General features: G+C 46.3%; 1 protein-coding gene across 2 annotated transcripts in view; it reads left to right on the top strand.

Annotated features, from left to right (window-relative positions):
- B4galt6 (beta-1,4-galactosyltransferase 6) overlaps positions 1-22133 on the top strand; it is a 67483-nt gene that overhangs the window by 21337 nt on the left and 24013 nt on the right. For both annotated transcript variants that reach the window (XM_040757875.1, XM_040757874.1), the window contains exons 3-4: positions 6374-6487; positions 19304-19428. In XM_040757875.1, coding sequence (XP_040613809.1) covers positions 6374-6487; positions 19304-19428 — 239 coding nt within the window. The remainder of the gene's footprint in view (positions 1-6373; positions 6488-19303; positions 19429-22133) is intronic.

Genomic DNA, 22133 nt, shown 5'->3' with positions numbered 1-22133 from the left:
ACAAGACGCAGTTACTGAAAGTGGATTTACGATGGCCAGGGCTGGGTAGAGATGATGGATTCGTTAGAATGCGGGGATGCTTCCTTACTTGATGGGTGCTTCAAGTGAGGGCGTCGGCCATGGCCATCTACCCCTGTTAATGACAAGCACATCAGAGCTCTAATGGAGTTCCCGTGCACCTTCCGAGGTTCTCTCTTGCAGAAGTGAAACTGTGGAGAGGGGTCCTTCGGTATCCTTCTTGTCTCTGCTCTTTCCATTTGACGGCGGAGTTGGGAGCTGCCTGGCACTGGGTGTGCTTCTGGTTGTGGTTCTGGGAGGGGGAGGCAGGCAGGTGGTCTGGAGCTCGTTTTTCATTCCCATCCATTCATTAGATGAAATAATGTCTGCCTTTCACAGAAGCTGCGGTGAGTGTCAAGTATGTTTATCCCACGTAACCTCTGAAATCTGTTCAGGGCTTTCAAAGCAGTGGTTGCACTGCGGACAATGCTCACTCACTGCCTTCGCGGGAAGGGTGCTTGTGTGGGGTTTCCAGCATTGTTTCCTAACCTTAAATCACTCCGGCTGCTTTATCAGCCACGGCGTGTTTATTTGCTGTCTGCTCCTCCGGTGCCTTAGGTGCCTTACTTATGCGGGAGGTTAAAGACAGCTGGATTTCCGTTTGAACAAGCTTAGGCTAGTGGTCCCAGCTGTGGTCTGGCTGGGGGCAGCGGATGAAGGGCTTGGGCAGCTGGAAGCATTTCTGCCAGTCTCTTAGTGATTTCTGTCGTGTCTGGTCGTTTACAGTGCTGTGGGCTGGAAACTCAAGGGATTAGCCAGTATTGCATGTGTTTCAGGCTCTGAAACTGTTGTTTGGCTTTATTAGAACTGGTGAAAGTAATGCTTGTGTTCTTTTATGAAATGTGTAATCAGTTTAGCCCTAGATTACCCACTCTGGACTTCTTTTTATTTTTTTGTCCTCAGACTCCCTCTGACTGTTATATTTGTTTTATAGACATAACCAGAATTTGAAATGTAAGGGAGTTGGACTTGGGTCTGGCCTAGGTATTAGTGATGGAAATTAATCAGCTATGCAGAGCAAGAAAGTATTTCAGTGCGAGTTAATACTTAACATGGAGGAGTTACTTGGTGGGGCTGGAGAAGTGGCTCAGTGGTTATCGAGAGCACTTTACTGCTCTAGTAGAGGACCCCAGGTCAGTTTCCAGCACCCACATAGGGCATCTCATAACCTCCTGTAACTCCAGCTCCAGGGGATCTAATACCCTCTTCTGACCTCTGCAGATACTGACATGCTCTGTATTCTCTCTCTCTCTCTCTCTCTCTCTCTCTCTCTCTCTCTCTCTCTCTCTCTCTCTCTCTCTCTCTGTGTGTGTGTGTGTGTCTGTCTCACATACAAATAAAGAATTTTATGAAAGATGAGGTCACTGGAGCACTCGACATGGCAGCCATGCTTGTCATCCCAACGCTTAAGAAGCTGAGGCAGGAGAATTGATGCAATTCCGAGGCCAGCCTGGGCTAGGGATTTGAGTTCCAAACCATCCTGAGCTAGATTAAGACTTTACCATGAGCTACCAACTACCCTAAACACAGACAGAAATATTACCTGAGAGCCGTATGAGAAGCCTCGTAGTTTCCCACCTTGGTATTATTCTTAGAAATGAGTTTGGGGAGCACACAGCGGCAGTGGATCCAGCACAGCCTGGCTCTCCATCCCCAGCTACTGTGCCCGGGCAACAGGTGTTTAAGAAAATGGACGAGATCAAGAGCGGCCATTGACACAGAGCTGGACTGTGTCCTTTCCAGGGTGTATGCAGAAGAAAGCTGTGAGATGTATTGATCTCATATCAAAAAGCAATCTACATAAAATGCTTTCTTCAGTTTAATTCTCATTTTAAGGTAGAGGAGGGCTACGGTGAAAGTTTCTGTCGCGCCTCTCCTTCAGTTCCCATACTCAGAGAGAACCATCTAGAGCCTTACAGTTTCTTCTGTATTTACGGCGATGCCTCCTCCTCCTCCCTCCGTTTGAACCCAGAGCTTCAGAAAACTGGGTGTGGGCTTTGACACTGAGCTGCACCCCCGAGCTAATGAACTGCTGCTTGTCATTGCCCATAGCTGTCCGGCGTGGAGGGAAGGAATGCACTTAGAGCTCACTCTGCTCTCTCAGCGTCCACCCTAGATGGAACATCAGGACCCAGTCAAATGTGCGGAGTTCCGGGCGTACATAGTGGTTTCTGTGTTCCTAGGGTAAACTGTTTCAGTGGCATTGTTCGTCCATGCTCCCAGCCTTCCCACCCCACCCCGCTGTCACTAAGCTTTTCTGCTGAGTATCACAGGGTTCCCCGGGCTGCCTAGACACACAGCGCATCATGGGTTCTAGCCTCCCCTGCGTCGGTTTCTGCCCCCCAGTGTTACCTCCGAGAATATGACTGGCATTCTGATGACAATTATTGTACGTAGATCAGCATTTTTGTGTGTTTTTCCCCCTTTCTGAAGCCTTTGGAACCCTTTTCTCTTCCTCTTCACCTTCCTCCTCTTAATCTATTTTTGTACTGTCGGATTTCTTCACTTTGTCCCTTCCGGTGTGACTGAAGCTGGGGCCATGGGGCTTTGTCCTCGGTTCTTTGTGCTGATTTCTTGGGTCATTCGTGCTCCCCCACTTCTAGCTCTTTTTTTTTTTTTTTTTTTTTACTTTATAGGAGATTTCTTTGATCGGTTACAAACCTTTGATAGGATCTTAAACTTTTTTCTAAACCTATCTGCAATTCTTAAGAACTCCTTTTGTTTTCTTTCCTTTATTTTTATTGTTGTTGGTGCTATCATTGTTATTTGGTTTTTCTTGAGGTAGTGTCTCTGTATATAAATTCTGGCTGTCTATTAATTCACTACGTAAACCAGGCTGGCCTCAAACTCATTGGGGTCCCCTTGCCACTGCCCCCTGAGTGATGGAATTAAGGGTTTATGCCAGTATGCCCAGCTTGTTTGTTTTTCTTAACCATGTATAAGAAATAAGAATCTCTTTCCGTCAAATGAAAAAAAAAACCTTAACATTATATTTCAATAAGCAGGAAATCTATTTGTTGATTAGCTAAGACACTCTGAGGTATACATCCAAGAGTTTGACAAAGATCTGCTGAAATCCAGACCAGTAGTGCTCATCAAGTTTTTTAGTGGAGATGGAGAAACTTAAAAAAAATTCTTTTAACTTTTATCGATTCTTTGTGGATTTCATATTATGCATTCCGATCCCACTGATCTCCTAGTCCTTTCTCATCCTCCCTCTGCACTTGCAAACTACCCCCCCAAAAGCAAAACAAAACTTAAAAGGAAAACCAAAGACCAAACATAGCAGAAAAAAAAGACAAAAAAAAAAAAAAAGGAGAAGAATCTCATTGTGGAAGCTGTAGTGTGGCCCATTGAGTCTCAGTTTCCCCTTTAGTCCATTCATCTTTACTTGGCAAGTGTTCATTGTCAGCGGCCACTGATCTGGCTCCCGGCCTCGGGTTTCGGCTACACCACTGACGATGGGCCCTCACTGGGGCTCCTCTTGCATATCCTGTTGTTGTCCTGTGTCGTGGCGATCCTGCAGCTTTGGATCTGTAGGCTTCTCCTTTCACATGCTCCAGCGGTTCACAGATGTGGTGGATGCTGGGGTGGGCCAACTCATAGTCCTGGTTCTGGGTCTGGGTGGTAGTGGAGTTGTTCAGCTGCCCAGCTTTCCCTCATTATCACTAGCTCTCCAGTACTGCCCCAGCTGGCCCACCCAGTGCAGCCTGCAGCAAGGGCAGGACCAGTTCTGCTCTTGGGCTCTAGGGTCTGGCTCACCCACACTCACCACCAGGCCAGCTCTACAGTTTTACCCACACGAAGTGCAGGGCGTTTGCTCCCAGTGGCTACAGGGGACATAAAGTGTGTGTGTGTGTGTGTGTGTGTGTGTGTGTGTGTGTGTGTGTGTGTGTGTGTGTGTGTGTAGGTGGAATTACAAGTGGATGTTGAGTTGCCTAGTGTGGGTGCTGGGAACTGAGCTTGGGTTCTTGGCAAGAGCAGTGTGCACTCTTAAATACTGAACCCTTCCCCCAGCCACGTGCAGGCTCTTAATTCATGCTTGGAGCACCAATCCCTCCCATCGGCAGAGCAGAATTCCTTAGGAAAGAAGAGACTGTTTTAAAAATAGGATCTGCATTTGATACATCCAGATACATGTATATAAAGCTCATCAAAGGGATGGGCCTCGCTGGACCTCATAGTCTTGGTGTATGTGGCGTATGGTATCAGTTTCAGATGCCTTAGATGGAAGTACAGTGTGTGGCCCTAAGAGGGATTTCTGTCATCTTGGTCTGCCCTTGCTTGGGCACGTGAAATGATGGCTGCTCTGTCTCTCCTGCCCCCTTGCTTGGAACACTTCCCTGCAAGCAGCTTGGGGGAATCGCTCCTCAGAGCAGCTTGGGGAATCTCTCCCAGGGGCTTCCCATATCCTGGTGCTGCCGTATGCCTTAGCTTGTCTGTTTATCATGTCAGGCATTCCTGGCCGTTCAGCTAACGCCACACGAATGCACTCTTTGGTTCACAGTGTGGGTTTCCATGCAGGCCTCTGGGAGCGAACCTTCTTTGGGCTTCTGTCTCTTCCTTGGTTTTGGATCCAGAGCCTTCTCCCGTCTCATCTGCCTGTTAGGAGACTCACAGGGTCTTCTTCCACAGTGGGCCTGGAGGTGGACTGAAGCTCTGCTTAGAAATGTGCCCCTGGTTCCCGGGCTCTGTTTGGTGGTGACAATTTCTGTTCACAGCAGTGGTGCTTAGCTACAATGGCTCTTCTCACACACCTGTAACCATCCTCATGCGGTCTTCACGGACCAGAGGGCTTAGTTTTTACAGTCCTTGCAGTGGAGATAATTGCCCATGGCTGTAGGAGCATGCTTACATTTTCTGTGTCCATGGCTCAATGTAGCAGGCTCAGCAGTTCTCCAGTTGTTTCTGTCTCTAATCTCTGTTAACCGCTCTAGGCCAGCTCCCTCCATACAGCAGGAAATGGGCATGTCCTGTCCCTCAGATTTGCATTTTGCATCTATGCACTAAATTGTGATCCTGGATTCCATGTTCAAAACCCCTATGCCTGTGACTGTCACATGTTGGGTCAGGTACGCAGTCACTCGCAACTCAAATTACTGAATAGTTTCATGAGATTATTCACTCTAGACTCTTGAGCGCACTTGTGTGTGTGTGTGTGTGTATAAGAGACAGAGTGTGCTTGTCTAACATGCATGTGTATATTCACTTATTCATGTGCACATGTGGAGGTTGACGTCAATTGGGTGTCTTCCTCCATCACTCTCCACATTAATGTTTTTGAGACGGGGTTTCTCACTGAAGCTGGAGCTGGTTGTTTCAGCTGGACTGGGATCTACCCGTTTCCATCTGCCTATCCCATTGCTGTGTTTACAGATGTTTACACGGTTGCTGGGGATCTGAACTCAGGCTCTCATGCTCACACAGCAGACACTTTATCCACGGGGCCCGTCTCTCCAGCCTTCTTCAGCCTCTTCGTCTTTTTCAAATCTGAAAATGCTAATAGCAAGGTAGCGAAACCCAATTGTCCTACTCTCAAAGCGAGCACAAGGCTGGAGTGGGATTTGAAGGCAAGCATTTGGTGGTACTTCAGGCCATTGCTCTGGGTGTGGTGGAACTTGGTGACCCTAAAAAAATGGGCCAAATTTAACAGTTCCGGGATCTTCAGGAGCTGCAGCCTGCAGGGTAAGAATGTGACTGACCTGCAGGGCATTGGTGGAGCACGCCTTAATCCCAGTACGCAGAAGGCAGAGGCAGGAGGATCTCTGTGAGTTGGAGGCCCACCTGGTCTACAAAGCCAGTTCCAGGACAGCCAGGACTGTCTCAGAAAAAAAAAAAACCTAAAAGCAAATAAATAAACAAAACAAATAAATAAATAAAAATGAAAAAACATGACTGACTTAAAGGCTTAGAGTATGCTGTTCCGGAAGTACATTGACGGTGAGTCTCCTGGTAAGGTCAGGGAACCATCCCTACCCCCTCTGTTCTTATGCAGAGAGGTGCCCTGGTGGTCAGGCTGCTGTAAGGTGGAAGGACTCCTTGTTCCTTTAGGTTAGGGCCAGCCACGGAGGTGACGGAGCAAAGGGCCCTGTTGTGTTTGCGTGTAAGAGTGAGGGCCTGCGGCTCTCTGCACCCCTCCTGGCAATCCTGCAGTGTCTGGCCCAGCTTCCGTGTGCTTGACTTGGGTTTTTTCCAGGTCATTGCTTGTGTTTCTGTGCAGGGCATGCTGCAGCCCTCTCCGAGCTGGTGACATACTTCATGGGAGAGACAAAGAAAAAGGTTGTAAATTTCTCCTCTCTCTCTCCCTCTCTCCAAGATTACCCTGAAGGCAATAATTCAAGTGACTACCTTGTGCAAACAACAACGTATCTCCCACAAAACTTCACGTATTCACCGCATCTCCCCTGCCCAGAGAAGCTGCCGTACATGCGTAAGTGTAAACTCTGTCATTATAAGTGATTAAAAGCCACGTGGTTTGAGCATGTCATCTGATGGATCGTTACTCTGAATGCTGCCATTTCCATCTTTTAATTTAATTTTTGGAGGGGGAGTGAGCACTGTTTTTGATGGTGGATGGTTGAAAGCTGAAGACATACAGAAGAAAAAATAAGATTATGAGAAATACCTGTATTTCTCCCATCTAGATTTGAAAAAATACTTTGACTTAACTTTTTTGTTTGTTTGTTGTGATATTTCAAGACACAGTTCCTCTGTGTATCCCTGGCTGTCCTGGAACTTGCTTTGTAGACCAGGCTAGCTTAGAACTCACAGAGGTTTGCCTGTGTCTGCCTCTGGAGTGCTGAGATTAAAGGTAGGTGCCACCATGTCCAGCTTTAACTTTTCAATTCTCTTAAAGCAGATTAAAAAAGAGTAACTAATGTGATTTCTCTCTTTGGGTGTCAGAACATTATAGACTAAGTCATGGTATTCTCTTCCTCTTCCCCGTGTGAGTTCCCCTTCTCTCCCTCAGAAATGACCTGGTGTCTGTTTGACGTGTGCATATATAGAGTACTGTAAACTTAGTTTTACATAGATAAATGGAGAGAGAAAATACAGTTTCAAAAGCCTTAAGAATTTTCCTACCCAAGAATCTCTCTGCAATTGACAGTCACCACTAAAGAAAAATGAGTTCTCTCCAGTGGAGCCTCACTGGGTATGAAAACCACTCATTCGTAAGGGCACGGCCCATGCCCAGCAGTAAATGGCCAACGCGAAAATGAACTCAGTGGTATTTTTGTCTTACAATGATTTGTCTGGGCTTTTAAAATAATTATTTATTTACTTATTTGCTTTACAGGATTTTTTATGGAATTTCTGGGTGTGCAAGTGTTATGTGTCTCTGTGTCTGTGTGTGTTTCTTGTGCTTTTGGCTTTTTAATTTATTTCTTTTTTCTCCTGTTTGTTTCTTTGCTTTGTCCAGTTCTGGTTGTTGGCTTTTGTTTTCATTTATAAGTTATATTTGTTTAATGAGAGAGAAAAAGAAAGGGTATGGATTTGGCTGGGTCGGGGGGGGGGGGGGATCTGGGAGGAATTGAGGAGAAATCATGGCCACATTATATTGAGTGAAGAAAAAAATCTATTTTCAATTAAAAAAAAGAGTAAAGGAAGGAAACAACCAAAATTAGATGGTTGTCTAAATTACATATTACTCTGTGACCTGAATTTTAGCTTATTTTTTAGAATGACCGATGGTCTTCCATGTGGATTTGAGTTGTTTTTCTGAATTATTGTTTTATTTTCCAGTTCTCACCTGATGGGAAGTTAGGTGGTTTCCACTCTTTCTTTCTTTTATTCACACAATTGGGAAAAATAATCCTCTATCTTCCTTTCCTTAGGAACGGTGTAGCCCCGCCCTTCCTGCTCCCGTGTGCCTGCGCACTCGGGCTCTGATAACTCCAGTGGCTGCTGTCCCAGCTGCCCTCAGGCTTCCCAGGTTCTTCCAAGTTATTGTCATAAACAGGGCTGATTTATATCACTTTGATGTTGGTGGGCTTTGTAGTCTTTCTAAAAATTATCTACTAGTTTTAACTATGTACCCATCCTTGCTTGTGTTCATGGAGTCCAGAAGAGGGTGTTGGATCCCTTGGAGCTGGAGTTACAAGGGTACTCGGGAGTTTCCCCGGATATAGGTGTTAGGAACCCCCAGTCAGAGTGGGAAGCGTTGTTAGCCTCTGGGCTGCCTCTCCTCTTTGTGAGTTTTAAGCTGATCAAACAGTAAAAACAGTGTCCCATTATTCAAGTTTTTACTAACCTCCTTACTACTAACGGTTACCTCTCTGCCCCTCATGGCTTCACCCTGGATGGCTGTTGGATCCTATTCAACACCTGTGTCAGGCATTGATATTCCTGTAGTCAAAATTGTCAGTTGTGTGTGCTCTAAGTGTCTTTATGAAGTCTTTTATGAAGTTCAAATTACAGTTTTTCAAATGGATCCATCTGTAAGACTTTGCTTTTTTTTTAATTAAAGAAAGCTTTTCTTGCCTCGACGCCATACAAATACCTTTATTTCCCATTAACTTTTTGATTTTCTTCTTATGTTTTGCATCCAGTGTGTAGTAGTGACCCAGGTACTATCATTTAAATGTATGTTTTCAAACATCTATTTTTCCTGCTTGCAAAGATAAACCGTTATCCTCCAGCTATCAGAAGCTCCTCCTCTGTTACTTGCCACTCTTTTAGGAAGAGTTTCCATGTGATAGTTTGTATCTTGGTTTTTATATACTTGAAGATTTAAGTAATCTTCTTTTGATTGTTTATTTACCTCCATGCTCTATTGTCCTTAGTGTCTAAGTGTGCTTCTTCTTATGTCTTTATGGAGGAATTACTCTCTGCCTACCATGGTTGTAGGCTGGCTTTTTGGTTAATTGTTGGTAGATGTTATAACTGTGATACAAAGGAAGACCAACCACATGGCTTAATGTATGGTTTTCTCCATGGCGGGTGCATCAGAATGACCCAGAAGGTTCTATAGAGCACAATGTCCCTATACCCTCTGAGTTTTCCTTTCAGTGAGGCTACAGTGGCACTGGGAGTTTTCATCTTAAAGTTCCAGGGCGCTGCTGGTGCTTACCACATTTGGGATCGCCAAGAGCCTGACCTAGAGTTCTAGACTTTGCCTCAGGCTGTACAGAAGAATTGCCTGGGGAGCCTCTATCCTGTTTGGGCACAGCCCATAAGGCTCTTGGTTTTATTGATCTGTGCTGCAGTATTAGTAAAACAAACAAATGAGCAAGTGATTCTGATCATGCTAGCTCTGTGTGTCCCACAATGAAGAATGATGAGAAGTGACTCCTGTGGCCTCCTCATCCATCATTGGTTATGACAGACTTGTTTTCCCAAAATAAGTGTTTTTGTCTGTGCAATACTGAAATCACTGGGAAATGTTCCATTGGAGTATTGATTACAGTAATTTCCTCTTCATAATTTGTATATTCAGGGAATTATAGTTGCAGGACATCTTTGTCTTTGGTTTAGTGACCGTTTTCTTCATTATTGGTTTGTGGAGACTAATTAAACAGTTGAAAGTGTCTGCCTGCCAAGCCCTCATGCTGTACAATCCTACAGCTCCTGTGGGGCGGCTTCTCTGGCCTGGTGCTTGGGAGAGTTCAGCTTGGCTGCCGTAGGCTCTGGGGCTGCCGTTCCCCTGAACTGACAGCTACCTGTCCACAGCAGGTTGCTCCATGATTTCTAGCCTAAGAATGAGCACCAATCTCATACCCAGGGAGCCAGGGCAAGTGGGTTGCTTCACAGAAAATGTGACTATGTACAGGTGATATTTCAGAAGGGGACTATGAACATAACCAGAATAATGAGGCTCCTGCAGAGAGGGTCCTGTGTGAACGGGGCAGGGGTGGAGGGGTGGAGACAGAGACACAGAGAGGACGGGCACACGCGTGCGCGCTCGCGCGCTCGCGCACACACACACACACACACACACACACACACACACACACACGCTAGTCACATGACTGCCCAGAGCATCTCTGTATCCATCTGTAACACACGGATTGCCAGTGCCCCCTTAAGCGTGAATGAAGATGAATCACAGTATAGCGTGTGAAACTGGACCAGTGTTAATTGGATTCCTTCCTTCTTTCTCCCATTTGTTTTGATGGAGCCCGACTTTGTAATAATCAAGGGGATGAGACATGTGTGTGATCCTGTAGCTTACCTAGCTGTGCAGCCTTAGAACAATTCCCTGTGACCACAGAGAGCAGCATTATGTGACATCTGAGTGTAAAATCTTGTAGCATGCACAATTGTTGGCTATACTACCCTTTCCAAGATGTAGTTGGATGCAAAGGACTCAAGTATGGCTGCTATTTACTCCTGCCTGCCAGCTGTGGTGTGAACTAATATCGGTGTGCTTGATTATAGAAGTACACGCTCTTCTGGAGTCTCCCCTAGTGTAGCTGTAGGATGGCCAGCCCCAGATTTCCCTACTGAGGAGTTTGAATTTCAGCAGTGTTTGGTATTCAGGTTATTTGTATGAAGAGGGTGAGTGATTATTTCATTGCTATATAATATTTACAGGCTCTCCAGAGGGCAGATCAATTCTCAGTTCTCTTAAATCTGTGTAAGACTCTTGGAGATAGCCAAGTGAAATAGAACCCTGTCCTCCCAGAGCATAACACGAGGGCTTTAGCAGAGGTGCTTTGGTTTTGATTTTTCTGTGTGGAGTAGAGATGGAAAATGCCAGTTGTGTACTCCGAATAACAATGGAGGTGGACTTACCTTCTGCCTGCTTGTCACTCAAATAGAATCCCCTGGCAGTGACTTTTCCTTATCCTATGCTTGCGCTGATAGCCCCCGTAGTCGCAAACCTCATGAATGCAGGAACTTGCTAAGATGAATTTTAACGAGTGGATTGAAATTCATCCAAGGGGAAAAGCATGTAAATGCCGGAAGAGCTCACACAATGCTTAACGCAACAAACTGTCGTATCATGTGGATGTCTGCTGCAAAGAGAGACAGCGGCCATTGGGAGTGAGTGAGAGGAGTCAGCATCTGGCTGCTGGCCTGAGTGGCCACGGGGCCTCTCAGAGGAGCACAGCTAGTGCGAGCCAGCCGAACTGGCGGAGCAGGCAGCACCCAGGGAAATGCGGCGTTCTGTCCTCAAGGTGAGGCATGAGGCAGAAAGGACAGTCACTGAGGCACTTCGGAGCTAGGTCTTCAGGCCAGTCCAGAAGGAAGGAAAACAGCCCTGGGCTGAGGAGGAGCTCATGTGTTTGGGCAGTGGGGAGGGCAGCGGGGAGGGCAGCTTTAGCTGGAGAAGCCTACCACACTGAAGGTGAGGCTGGAGGACAAGGGTCCGTGTGTAGTGCTGGCGAGTCCTCCGGCAACCTTGAGATTAGGGAGAGGGTGGAGTCAGGGTCTCTGGTGAGGCATGCCTTGGCCAGATGTCACTGCTGTCTGAAGGTCGTGTGACTTGGTGATTCTTTACCAAAGCAAACAACTCAGATAAAAATCACAGGTGGAGAATGGGGGAATTCAGGAGTTTAGTTGGGCATGTTTTATTGGGAGTTCAGGAGACTTAGCTTGGCCTCTGAATTTTGTGAGAAGAACGTGACTGGAAATAAGAGGAAGTGGGACAGAAAGAAGGTTTAAGACAGGGTTCTGAGAGGCCTGCAATTATGGGGTAAGAGCTGGTCGCTAAAGGGAACTGGGAGGACTCAGGGAAGTCAGCAGAGTCCCAGGGATCAACTGTTCCAGAGAGAGCAGGTGGAGGAAGGAACCGTGCAAAGCCCGTTGATCTCGATGAATGGAAGATCTGTGCCAGCGACTACAAGACAGTCACCCTGAAAAGTGAGTCATGGCTATAAACCTGGATGATCTCCAGACTTAGTGTTTTTGAGACAGGGTTTCTCTGTGTAGCCTTCACTGTCCTGGAACTCCCTCTATAGATCACACTGGCCTTGGACTCGCAGAGATCTTCCTGCCTCTGCCTCCTGAGTGCTGGGATTAAAGATGTGCGCTACTACCTGGATGATTTTAAAAGATCAAAATTTGGTGGGATGGTGAAGGAGACGAGGGTCCAGAATCTGACCAGTGGGCTTTGAGAGAGACAGTCATGGGAGATGGCCACAGAATGTGGTTTGAGCATTACCTAAGAGGAAGGGAGAAGAGCGCCGGGAGATGCTGGAGAGAGTGGTGTATGGAGTCTGTAGAGAAAGAGAAGGGAAGCAGGGATAGCTTCAGGTGCATGAGCCAGCTGTGGAGAACAGGAAGGCAGGTCCCCACAGGCCACATCGCCATGCGGTCCCTGTGGAGATGAGTCTGGACATCTAAGGCCTTGCTTCCATGGTGTTTGATACAATTAAGAGGTTTGTCTATGTTGGAGACAGAGAGAGTGGGGTAGTAGGAAGAGAAGGCAGGAAGGGAGGGACAGAGAAAGTAGGAGAGGGCTGGGGAGAACACAGAGAACACAGAGAAGGACCAAGTGCCATAAAAGGCAGGAACAGAATGGAAAGCAGGCAGCTAATCACTAATTAAAGGGTGACTCACCAGATAGCCGAGAAAGCTTGCCAATGCACTCACAGCATGACCCTTGTTTTGTCCAAAGCTGAGTATATTGGACGCAGTAGATGAGGTATTGTCACCTCACGATGGGATTAATCTGTGGTTTTCTTCAGTGCTTTGTGGTAGGTGGAGAATTTGGGTACACACAGCCATTGCTTCAAGGTCAGATTAGATTCCAGGTGTGACAGATTCAGAAAAATACTTGAGACTCCGGGAAACCTGGGTGGCCGGGGAGGTTGAGAGACTGAGCAGCCCAAACAAGGCCCAGCCCACACTGTGAAGTACCTCTTGGTGCTGCTCAGCAGAACTCACAATTCCCTTTGGCCACACTCAGTCTGGAGACAGAATTGGGATTGCTTGGTGCTGGTGCCCCCATGTTTACTGCAAGGTGTTTTGCAGAGCACCCTGTCTTTATTCTGTTTGTTGCTTTTCAATCTGTTGTGGTCATGTGACTGTCCTTTCCTGCTCGAGATGCTGAAGGTTGGATTCTAAAGCCTCCCTGAGAGGAAAGCTGAAAATATACCTAAGTAGAGCCGGTAGCCACAGACATGACCCACAGGCGTCTCTTGACACAGGGGTGCTGGCAGCGGGGGCCCAAAACATATTTTAAACACAAACATGCCCTTGGCTGGCAACCCTTTTTATGGATACAGAGGTGATATTGAAACAGAAAAAAGAAGGAACTTACCGGAAGGGAAGGGGTGGGCTGAGAAAAAAAGGAAGCTGCACGGAAGGGGGCGGTGGATACCAGAGGGTGGCTTGTCAGGAAATGGAGCTGTGAACTGGAAGCTGGTGTGGCTAAGGGCATACATACACTGGAAGGTGTTGAGTTTGAGTTGCGGGAAAGTAGACGGTTTGGAGAGAGCAGGAGGAAGTATGTGGGGACACCTTCTTTGTGCTGGGCTTCAGGGTCATGGATTTGACAGTGTGAGCGAGCACCTTGTGTTCTGCACAATTTGCAAGCGAGAGAAGGGTTTCTGTGAGATGAGGAGCTAGAAATAGTGATAATTTATATAGACCATTGAGACACAATACATGGGGATTTCTTGGTATGTGTGTATCTCTGGGAAACACACTGGAAAGGGCAGACGGCAAGCTGGATTTTCTTGACTTCATTTGCATTAGTAATGGCTTTTTGGGGATGAGGAAGAAGCATAGCATTTAATGCGCATGTTGAACCTTGTGCCAAAGGAAAGCTGAATGAGGGGAGTGGATCTCGGAAGCAAGGAAAGAGAGAAGCAGCCGTGGCAGGTTATGTCTTCCTAGGGGGTTTTCAGATTTTTTTTTATTGCTGGGGAAGAGGAAGACAATTTGGCAGCATCTGATGAAAGGTGTGAGGCCTCCTAGGAATCCCCAGAGTTCACAGGGGAGACTGCAAGGCAGAGCTGGGAACAGAAGCGATAAAGGTGGACTGGAGGCTCAGTCAATTGTTAGTTGTTCAGAACAAGTCAAGGAAAACACAAGCAAGTGGGGGAAATGGGCGTTAGGAACTCTGTACTGTTTAGATTAGGAGACAAGAGCCTGGCCAGTTAAGGGTCTGTTAGTGTTGGGTCATTTTACATGTGGAATATTTCTGGCACAGGTGTTTTTAAAGGTGTGTTGTAGCATCTGGTCAAGTCAGAGAACACAAAAGCACATACAAAGGGACATGGATGCAGCAGCTTTACGGACACCGTCTATCTGTTCACCTACCCCATCATCTACCCACATCCATCCACCCACCCATATACCCCTTCACCTGCCCACCCAGCCACCCGCCCATCTACACATCCATTTATGCATGCCAAAGGCCCCGCACTTAGCACTGGGATTTGTAACGGAAAGCTTTTATGCTTAGAAAGCTCTGGTTTGGTCACTTCAAGAATAGCTAAGTAAGAACACTTGTTAAAACAGCACTTATGGAAATTCTAGAAGTCTATGGAAGGCATATGAAGGAGTGTCTGGTGTTGGCCTGAGAGGACACAGGTGGACAATGGCAGGGTGAGTCACTGATGGTCATTAAGTCACAGAGGCACAGGAGGGTGGGGGAGAGAACGGCCTTCTCACCAGAAAGTAACGATCCTGGGAGTCTTCCACACTGTCCCTAGAGCCCTGGACAGCATATTTAAAACAGTCACAAAGGCAAAGAATCAGGAATTAGCCTTTTAATACGAAAACCTAATGGAGGCCCCCAAGTGAGTGATGAAATCATTTCACAGGGTTGATTTATAGGGGCCTCTGTCCATAGATTACAAACCTTACATTTCACTTGAGCTGTAAGAAGGATGTAAGCTCGAGTGATTCACGTGGGTTGGATGTTTGTTAGTCTGAGAATCGATTTAATAGAAAAAAAGAAAGACTGAATCAAGACTGGGGATATATTAAATTCATATCACCGTAAGCCGTCTTTTTTGGTCCTCGAGAGCTAAGAGGCTCCAGGCCCATCCGGTCCAGCTTCTGCACAGGAGGCTGGGGTCTTGCTTACTTCAGCAGTGGTGAAGCTACATTATTCTCATTCACGACAGCCGTCCTTGGGCTTGACTGACAGGTGGCTTACCCCCGCTGGGATTCCCACCCTTCCCCTTTGCCCCCCCCACCCCGTGTAACTGAACAAAGCAGGTGCTTTGTCCCCTGGCCTGTACTTACTGACTCTAGCCCCACCCTCCAAAGAGAGAAATTCACTGTGATAAATTGTATTATTTGTATTGTTTGCGGATTGGTTCCACTTCTGTGTGAGGGTAGGTGGATTTCAGCGAATGTATTTATTCTTTTGACCTTTGGATCTTTAACGGGAGGCAGAATTCACTTATTGGCAGTAGAAGGGTGAAGTGCCAGCCTCTGGGGAGCTCTGTGCACGCACGGCAAATAGACTCAAGTGCTGGCGGCCTGGCTGCTGGCTCACTGTGCTGTTAGTAAGGTGAGGGTGTGTACACACGCCTGGCTCCTTCACTGCAGGTGGCTCCAGTGCATTTGTAAAGTGCTGCCACTGTTGTGGGGACCTGCTGTTACGCCAGTCGTGGACGTGGCCCTCCTTAGGGACCGGAGAACCCACACCCCCCCAGTGGTGGTGCTGCTGCTGTTGCTGGCTGGGTGGCTTCAAGCCACTGGGTCATCTCTGCCCTTCAGCCAGCGAGGTGTCAGGATTCCGGAGCAAAGCAGTGGGAACACAGGAGCGCAGATCGCAGACAATGCAGGTCACCCATGAGGAGGCCGTCAAAGGAGGATGAAAACTAGGCATCTCACGTCTCATCCTCCAGGGGCCAGCAGGAACCCAGAAGGCCTGACTCCTAAGTTAGTGGAACGTGTGTATGCGTTGGAGGTAGAGATTAAACTGCAAAGGATGCTGGGGGAACACTGATAATGACAACTACAGATGCTGAGCCAAGAAAGCTGGAGAAAAGACAAAAAGTTGTTTAACAGTGTAAGAACTCAAACTTCAATTATTTATGCAAGCTGCTTATAATTTAGTAACGTGCTTACTTTAAAATGCATCTCATTTATTTGAGATTTTTCTTTTCTCCTTTTGGTTTGTTTTTGTTTGTTTGTTTTGTTTGGTTTTTTTTTTTTTTTTCTGATGCAGGGCTTCTATGTATAGCTCTGGCTGTCCTGGAACTCGCTTTGTAGAGCAGGCTGGCCTCAAACTCAGAGATTTGCCTGCCTGTGTCTCCCAAGTACTGGGAATAAAGGCGTGTGGTACCACTGGCTACTGGCTGGCTATTTGTGATTTTTATTTGATGAGGGTTTTTTTTGTGTGTGTGTGAACAAGTCTTGGATTTTTAGACCTGATGTCTACTGTTACTGTTACTCTTATATTTGACTTGTTTTCTTAAGTCCATCAGCCCCATCCTGTTTTACATACTTAAATGTGACCTTTTTAAGATCAGCCACTTTTCAACTTTTCTCATCAAAGGGTGGGTATTTGCTTATAAGTTCATCAGTAGAGCAGGCGGCATTAGAAGATAGATTTTCCTCCTTAGTTCACCTGGGGAGCATAGGCACTTACATCCACAAATGCCGCTATGTAGCATGTGTGAGTGCTGCCTGCAGCCTCTGATGGCCTGTTTCATCAATGAGGTGAGATGAGGGGGAGGCCGTAGACCTGAGCATACAGAGGAGGAAAGGCAGGGGTGTCTGGGGAGGAACCAAGTGCTTCCTGTGTGCAGTTGTAGCTGTGAGAGGCTCCGAAGACTCAGAAACATCTAGGTCTGTTAGTGTATCCCTTATGAGATGAGGAAGTTAGAAGGGGGAATGGACTGGAGGGCATTTTAGATCGATTTGTACCTATTTTGGACTTTAGCAGGTGTCAGGTTAGTTAACTGCTAAAAGATGACCTGTGGTTCCGTCAATCGACTCACGTTGGAGAGTCAGCGCTTGCTAGACCAAGAACATCTTAGAAATCTCAGGCTTTTCAGCTTTGTATAACCAGGGGCAGGCACTCAGAATAAATATGTTGGCTTATATATGCGAATTTTCTTTCTTAAGAACTTCTGGGGACACGGGGTTAGAAGGATAGCTTAGCAGTTACATTACTACTCTTCCAGAGGACCCAAGTTTGGTTCCCAGCACCCACTTCATGGAGCACGACTGGGGATTTGATGCCTCTGGCCTCCAAGGGCTAGCCAGGAAGCTGAAGCAGGGAATGCGAGTTGAAGGCTAGAGCTGGTGGTGTGGGTCTATAATCCCAGCTCCTCAGGAGACCAAGACAGAACGATTGCAACTACAAGACTGGCTTGGTCAGCTTAACAAGACTTTGTTTCACAATTAAAACAAACAACAGGGTGGATAAGATATAGCTCTGTGACAGAAAATGTGCCTAACGTGTCCTAGGTTCAATCACAAGCACTACCAAACCCAATCAACCAACCAACCCACACAGGAGGAGTTCAAGGCTAGCCTAGGCTACTACTCAATGAGACTCCATCTCTATCTTCAACAACAGACAAATCAGTAACTGGGGATTTAGCTCAGTAGTGGTATCAACATGAGACCTCTTCTCAGGTAAAGCCTGGCCCTTGACTATAGTGCAGAAAAACATTTCAGGACCAACCAGAGTGAAGAACAGATATTTAGACAATGAGGCATGCAGGAAAAGGAGACCACACACCAAAGGCATGGGTGTGGGCTTCTCAGGAGCAAGAGCCCCCATCGGTGCCTTTAGGTGACATCCTGTATACACGATTATGTGTCTTTGTAAGTTACATTGTTCAAAGAATGTAGTTTATAATAAGGTTTAAACAGAGTTACAAGTTAAGTAAAGTTTAAAAAAATATGTGAGCTGCTTTGCATATTTATCCTAAGGACTCTTTTTTTCTTTTGTAAATAAAATTGTACGGTGGTCTCCTGAGGTGAAGTGTTTATATTTGGGGTCTATAATGCTAACAGGGAGCAGCGCAAGCCCACAAGCATTCCGGAGCCAAGAAAGCATCATTTGCTGTTTTTGAAACCCTTTGGGAGACTAAGCACTGCCTTTGTAGCAAGCTTAATTTTTCCAGTTGTACTGTAGATTCTTGACTGTCAGCCAGTGAGAAATTCAAAATAGCTATGAGGAAACGTTTATTTTCCTACATACGTGTCTTTAATTTTTCCATCTTTCTCTCCTGCCTCAGTAACTTATGTGGGGGCTGCAGGGTGGGGGAGAAGATCAGGAAACAATAGTGATAACAGCCAGTATTTACTGAGTATATCTAGTATCTCTCCTGTCCCCTGTCCTTCCTACAGGTGACAGTCCTCTCTCAGGGTCTGTGGGGGATTGATTTCAGGACTGTCTGCCCAGAGTGCTCAAGTCCAGGGACACCTCAGTCCCTTACATAGAATGTCGTATTTACATGTAACCTGTGCATGTCATTATGCATGCTTTCAGTCACCTCTAGATTGGTTATCATATCTAACAACTGTAGGGATCATATGTGTTGTGTGTTTAGGGAACAGTGACAAGAAATGCACGACAGACGTTTTTCCGTCCCACACATTTTGATGTGAGGCCCGTTGTATCTGTGGAGCCTGCTGATGCTTCAGGCTTTTGAATCCAATGGCTATGACCACCTTGGAGGGCAGGCATCATTAACTTTCCCACAGACAAGGAAGCTTAGGCAGAGAAAGAACAGTGTCCTGGAGTAGGCTCTAGGATTCAGATCCCTGCTGCTCACTCGTTTAACTCTTCAAACGGTTGTGTAGTTTCAAGGGCTCAGGAGACAGATGATCTGGATGGTTTGTGCCTCCCACGCGTAAGGTCCTGGTCTCACATCCCCAGAATCCCCACAAAAAGCCAGACACGTTTGTGCGTACTTGTAATCCCTGTGATGGGGAGATGGGAGGCAGAAACGGTGGATTCTGTGGGTTTGTAGCTCACCTAGCGTATTTGGCAAAGTTCCAGGCTGGAAAGAACCTGTCTCAAACACAAGGTGGAAGGCGCTTGAAGACTGAGACCAGAGGAAATCATCCTCTGACCTCTACGTACACACCATTCATATGTACACCCATGTATGCACACACACGTCACACACACAAATACTTGAGTGTGCTATGTTAGTGTGAGGTTTAGCATTTTCCAAATAAAATATATATATATATATATATTATATGTATAGTGTTTTTACTGAAAAACCAAGGACTAAAGAATTTCAGCCAGTGGGGTGGCCATACACGTTGCCGTCTAAAAGCGAAAGGATGTGTTTGTTATTCAGTAAGTATGTGCCCATACCGTCCATCATCTGTGACTGATGTCTGTCTTTCATGTTTTGACTTGCAGGGGGATTCCTCAATGTCAATGTGAGTGAGATCAGTTTTGATGAAGTCCATCAGCTCTTCTCCAAGGACACAGAGATTGGGCCAGGAGGCCACTGGAGGCCCAAAGACTGTAAGCCCAGATGGAAGGTGAGGCAGTTTTCCTCAAAAGCTACATGACAGTAACTAAGCATTTGGAGACAAGAATGTGCTTGGTTCAAAACAGGGAGCAAAATAAGTTTTCAGTTTTGATGAAATGAAAGCATTTGTATATTTAATGCACAGCCCTTTACAGTTTGCTCATGATCAGTGCTGTTACTTTGAAGACTGCAAGTGCACCTGTGTATGCACAGGGTGTGTTCAGTTCAGGTGTTCGGGGTTTCCGGGGAAGAAGTGAGACCAGTTTAACTCGGAGGATGGATTTCTCCTTGGTACTACCTTGTTCAGGGGAGAGGCCGCTGCCAAAGACTGCTGATACCTGCAGGCATTTCCCACCAGTTTCTGGAACTGAGAACTCACAGGCAGGATGCTAACGTCCTTATTTTCAGTTGCGTCCAGCTTGGGCCTGCCTCGCTGTGTCTCAGTCAGTCACCAGAGGCCTCTCAGAGGTCATGCTCAAACTTGAAAAGACAGAAGACAGGCGTCTGACGGGTCAGAATTCTATTTAATATTTTGTTTGAAAAACCGTAAGGGAGTATGTCAGCCTCTTGTGCACTAAAACGAAAAGCAAGCAGAAACCAAGCAAACACAAAGAGGACTGGCTGGAAGTTGCTCTCAGTACTGTGACACTGACCCTGAATGTAAATGTGTGTAGTGGTGCTGTGAGTCCAGGTGGTACTGCGCATCTGAAAGGAAGGCAGACGTCATCAGACAGGTGTTGTGCCCTCAAGGATTTTGGTGTTACTTTAACCTGGAAATAGTTCTTTAAAAAAATACCAGTGTTCTAACATAATTTGTATCACACACAAAAGAAATCCCAAGTAGGGAGGAGAATTATATGCTGTTCATCATCTGATAAAGATCATGTGACATCATTGACCTGGCCTTGAGCTCCCTCTGTTCAGGGATGCATGCATTTCTCTGTGCATCTCTCGTGTGCAGCAGAACACTTTGCAGGAATAAATGACACAGTTTCGTGGAGTTGGCCTTTTGAGAATAGTAAATGCCTTTGTGGCCTGACTAAATCAGTTTTCTCACGACCTCAAGCATGTTACAAAGCTGTTTCAATGGATGGATTTCAGTATGAATTTGGGAAATAACTCTTTTTTTTTTTTTTTTGGTTTTTACGCGACAGGGTTTCTCTGTTTTGGAGGCTGTCGGTCCAGCCCGGCCTCGAACTCACAGAGATCTGCCTGCCTCTGCCTCCCGAATGCTGGGTTTAAAGGCGTGTACCACCACCACCCGGCTGGGAAATACTCTTTTATAATTGCATAAATTATTTTCATATTTCTTGCTAGATCCTCTTTGAACAGTTATATCTATATATGAGACAGTCTACTTTAGAAAATGTTTTTGAAAAGTGGGTTACTTTTATTACTTGAGTGGTGAGTGCATATGCTGAATGCTATGTAAAAAAAAAAAAACTATAATCATGGCGACTGAGGGATGCCATGGAGGCGTGACATGTGTATCATACTGCTGGGATGTCAGGGATCATAAAAAGTGTTCATTCTGCTTACTGTGGTTTGTGATGGGTCTTAAATTTTCTAGCATATTTTCTTTTACTTTCTGGGACAGCTGGATTCTGAGAGAAGGAAGAGAGCAGTTACTAGACACAGGCTAAAGTCTGCTCTCCGCTTGAGTCTTAGTCTTTGAGGCTCCCTTTCTTTAAAAACCAAGGTCCATTTGCACCGCAGTCTTCCAATATTAGAGTCCAGAACTCTATGGGTTTTCCTGATGCTGCATGGTGGAGAGGAAGATTCTTCACAGGTCAGGCATCCTATGGAGGTGGGCATGTTTCCACAGGGGAATTGGAGAGGAACAAATAGGTGCTTTTCAGCTGATTTCCTGTGATGTTGGCTTTTCCGTGCAGGGTTCACCTGAGGTCTGATACCTACAGGGTAAGGCTTGATGCTGCTGTCCTAGTTACAGGCTCAATATTCCTCATCTCACCCAAGGTCCCTCGAGGATGGGTCTTAGCCACCTGCTTCAGCCTACATGAGATGCCCAGTGACACAAGGCAATTCTTGAACAAAGTCATCAGATTTCATACTCTGGCAGAGGGAACAGACAAGAACTTCTTTATCAGCCTGACATTTGTTCCTGTAGGCACCGGAAATGAGGGAGACAGGAATGGTAGAACTGAAACACCCCAGGAGAATGAGAACTCAGTAACTCACACTTGCTTCCATCTAATTCAGTGGCAACAGCTAGGTGGGCTCTAAACCAACCTGCTGTAAACATGTTCCACGCTGGGGCGTGTGGTGTGTCTCGGAGTATGAGCCAGTGCAGGGCCTTGCTGGGCGAAGTCTCCGTGGCAGACGCTCTCTTGATTGTTTCTTCATAGTGTGCCTAAGAGGACGTAAGAGGGGGAGAAGCACACAGATAAGTCAGTCCGTCCAGTGGTTTTGAAGTGGGAAGTGACTGAATGGGGTAGTTTTCTTGAACAAGAGATGGTGAGGAAGGACTTGGAAAGATAAAGTGTAGAAGGCAGTGACCAGACGTCTCTCATCTCCTCTGGTGCATCCACCGGAGAGGGGCTTCTGCAAGTCCACACGTGTGGGAGAAAGACTGGTGACCCCCGGCATGAGTGACCATGGGACACCAAACTCTTTTTCTCAGCAATAAATTACAAACTATTAAGAATATTGCTTCACAGATAGGAATGCTAAGTGAATTTTAAAGCTATTAACACA

The sequence above is a fragment of the Mesocricetus auratus genome, unplaced genomic scaffold (genome assembly GCF_017639785.1).
Source record: "Mesocricetus auratus isolate SY011 unplaced genomic scaffold, BCM_Maur_2.0 Super-Scaffold_100015, whole genome shotgun sequence".
In the NCBI taxonomy this organism is placed as follows: Eukaryota; Metazoa; Chordata; class Mammalia; order Rodentia; family Cricetidae; genus Mesocricetus; species Mesocricetus auratus.
This window is presented reverse-complemented; position numbering and strand designations above follow the sequence as displayed.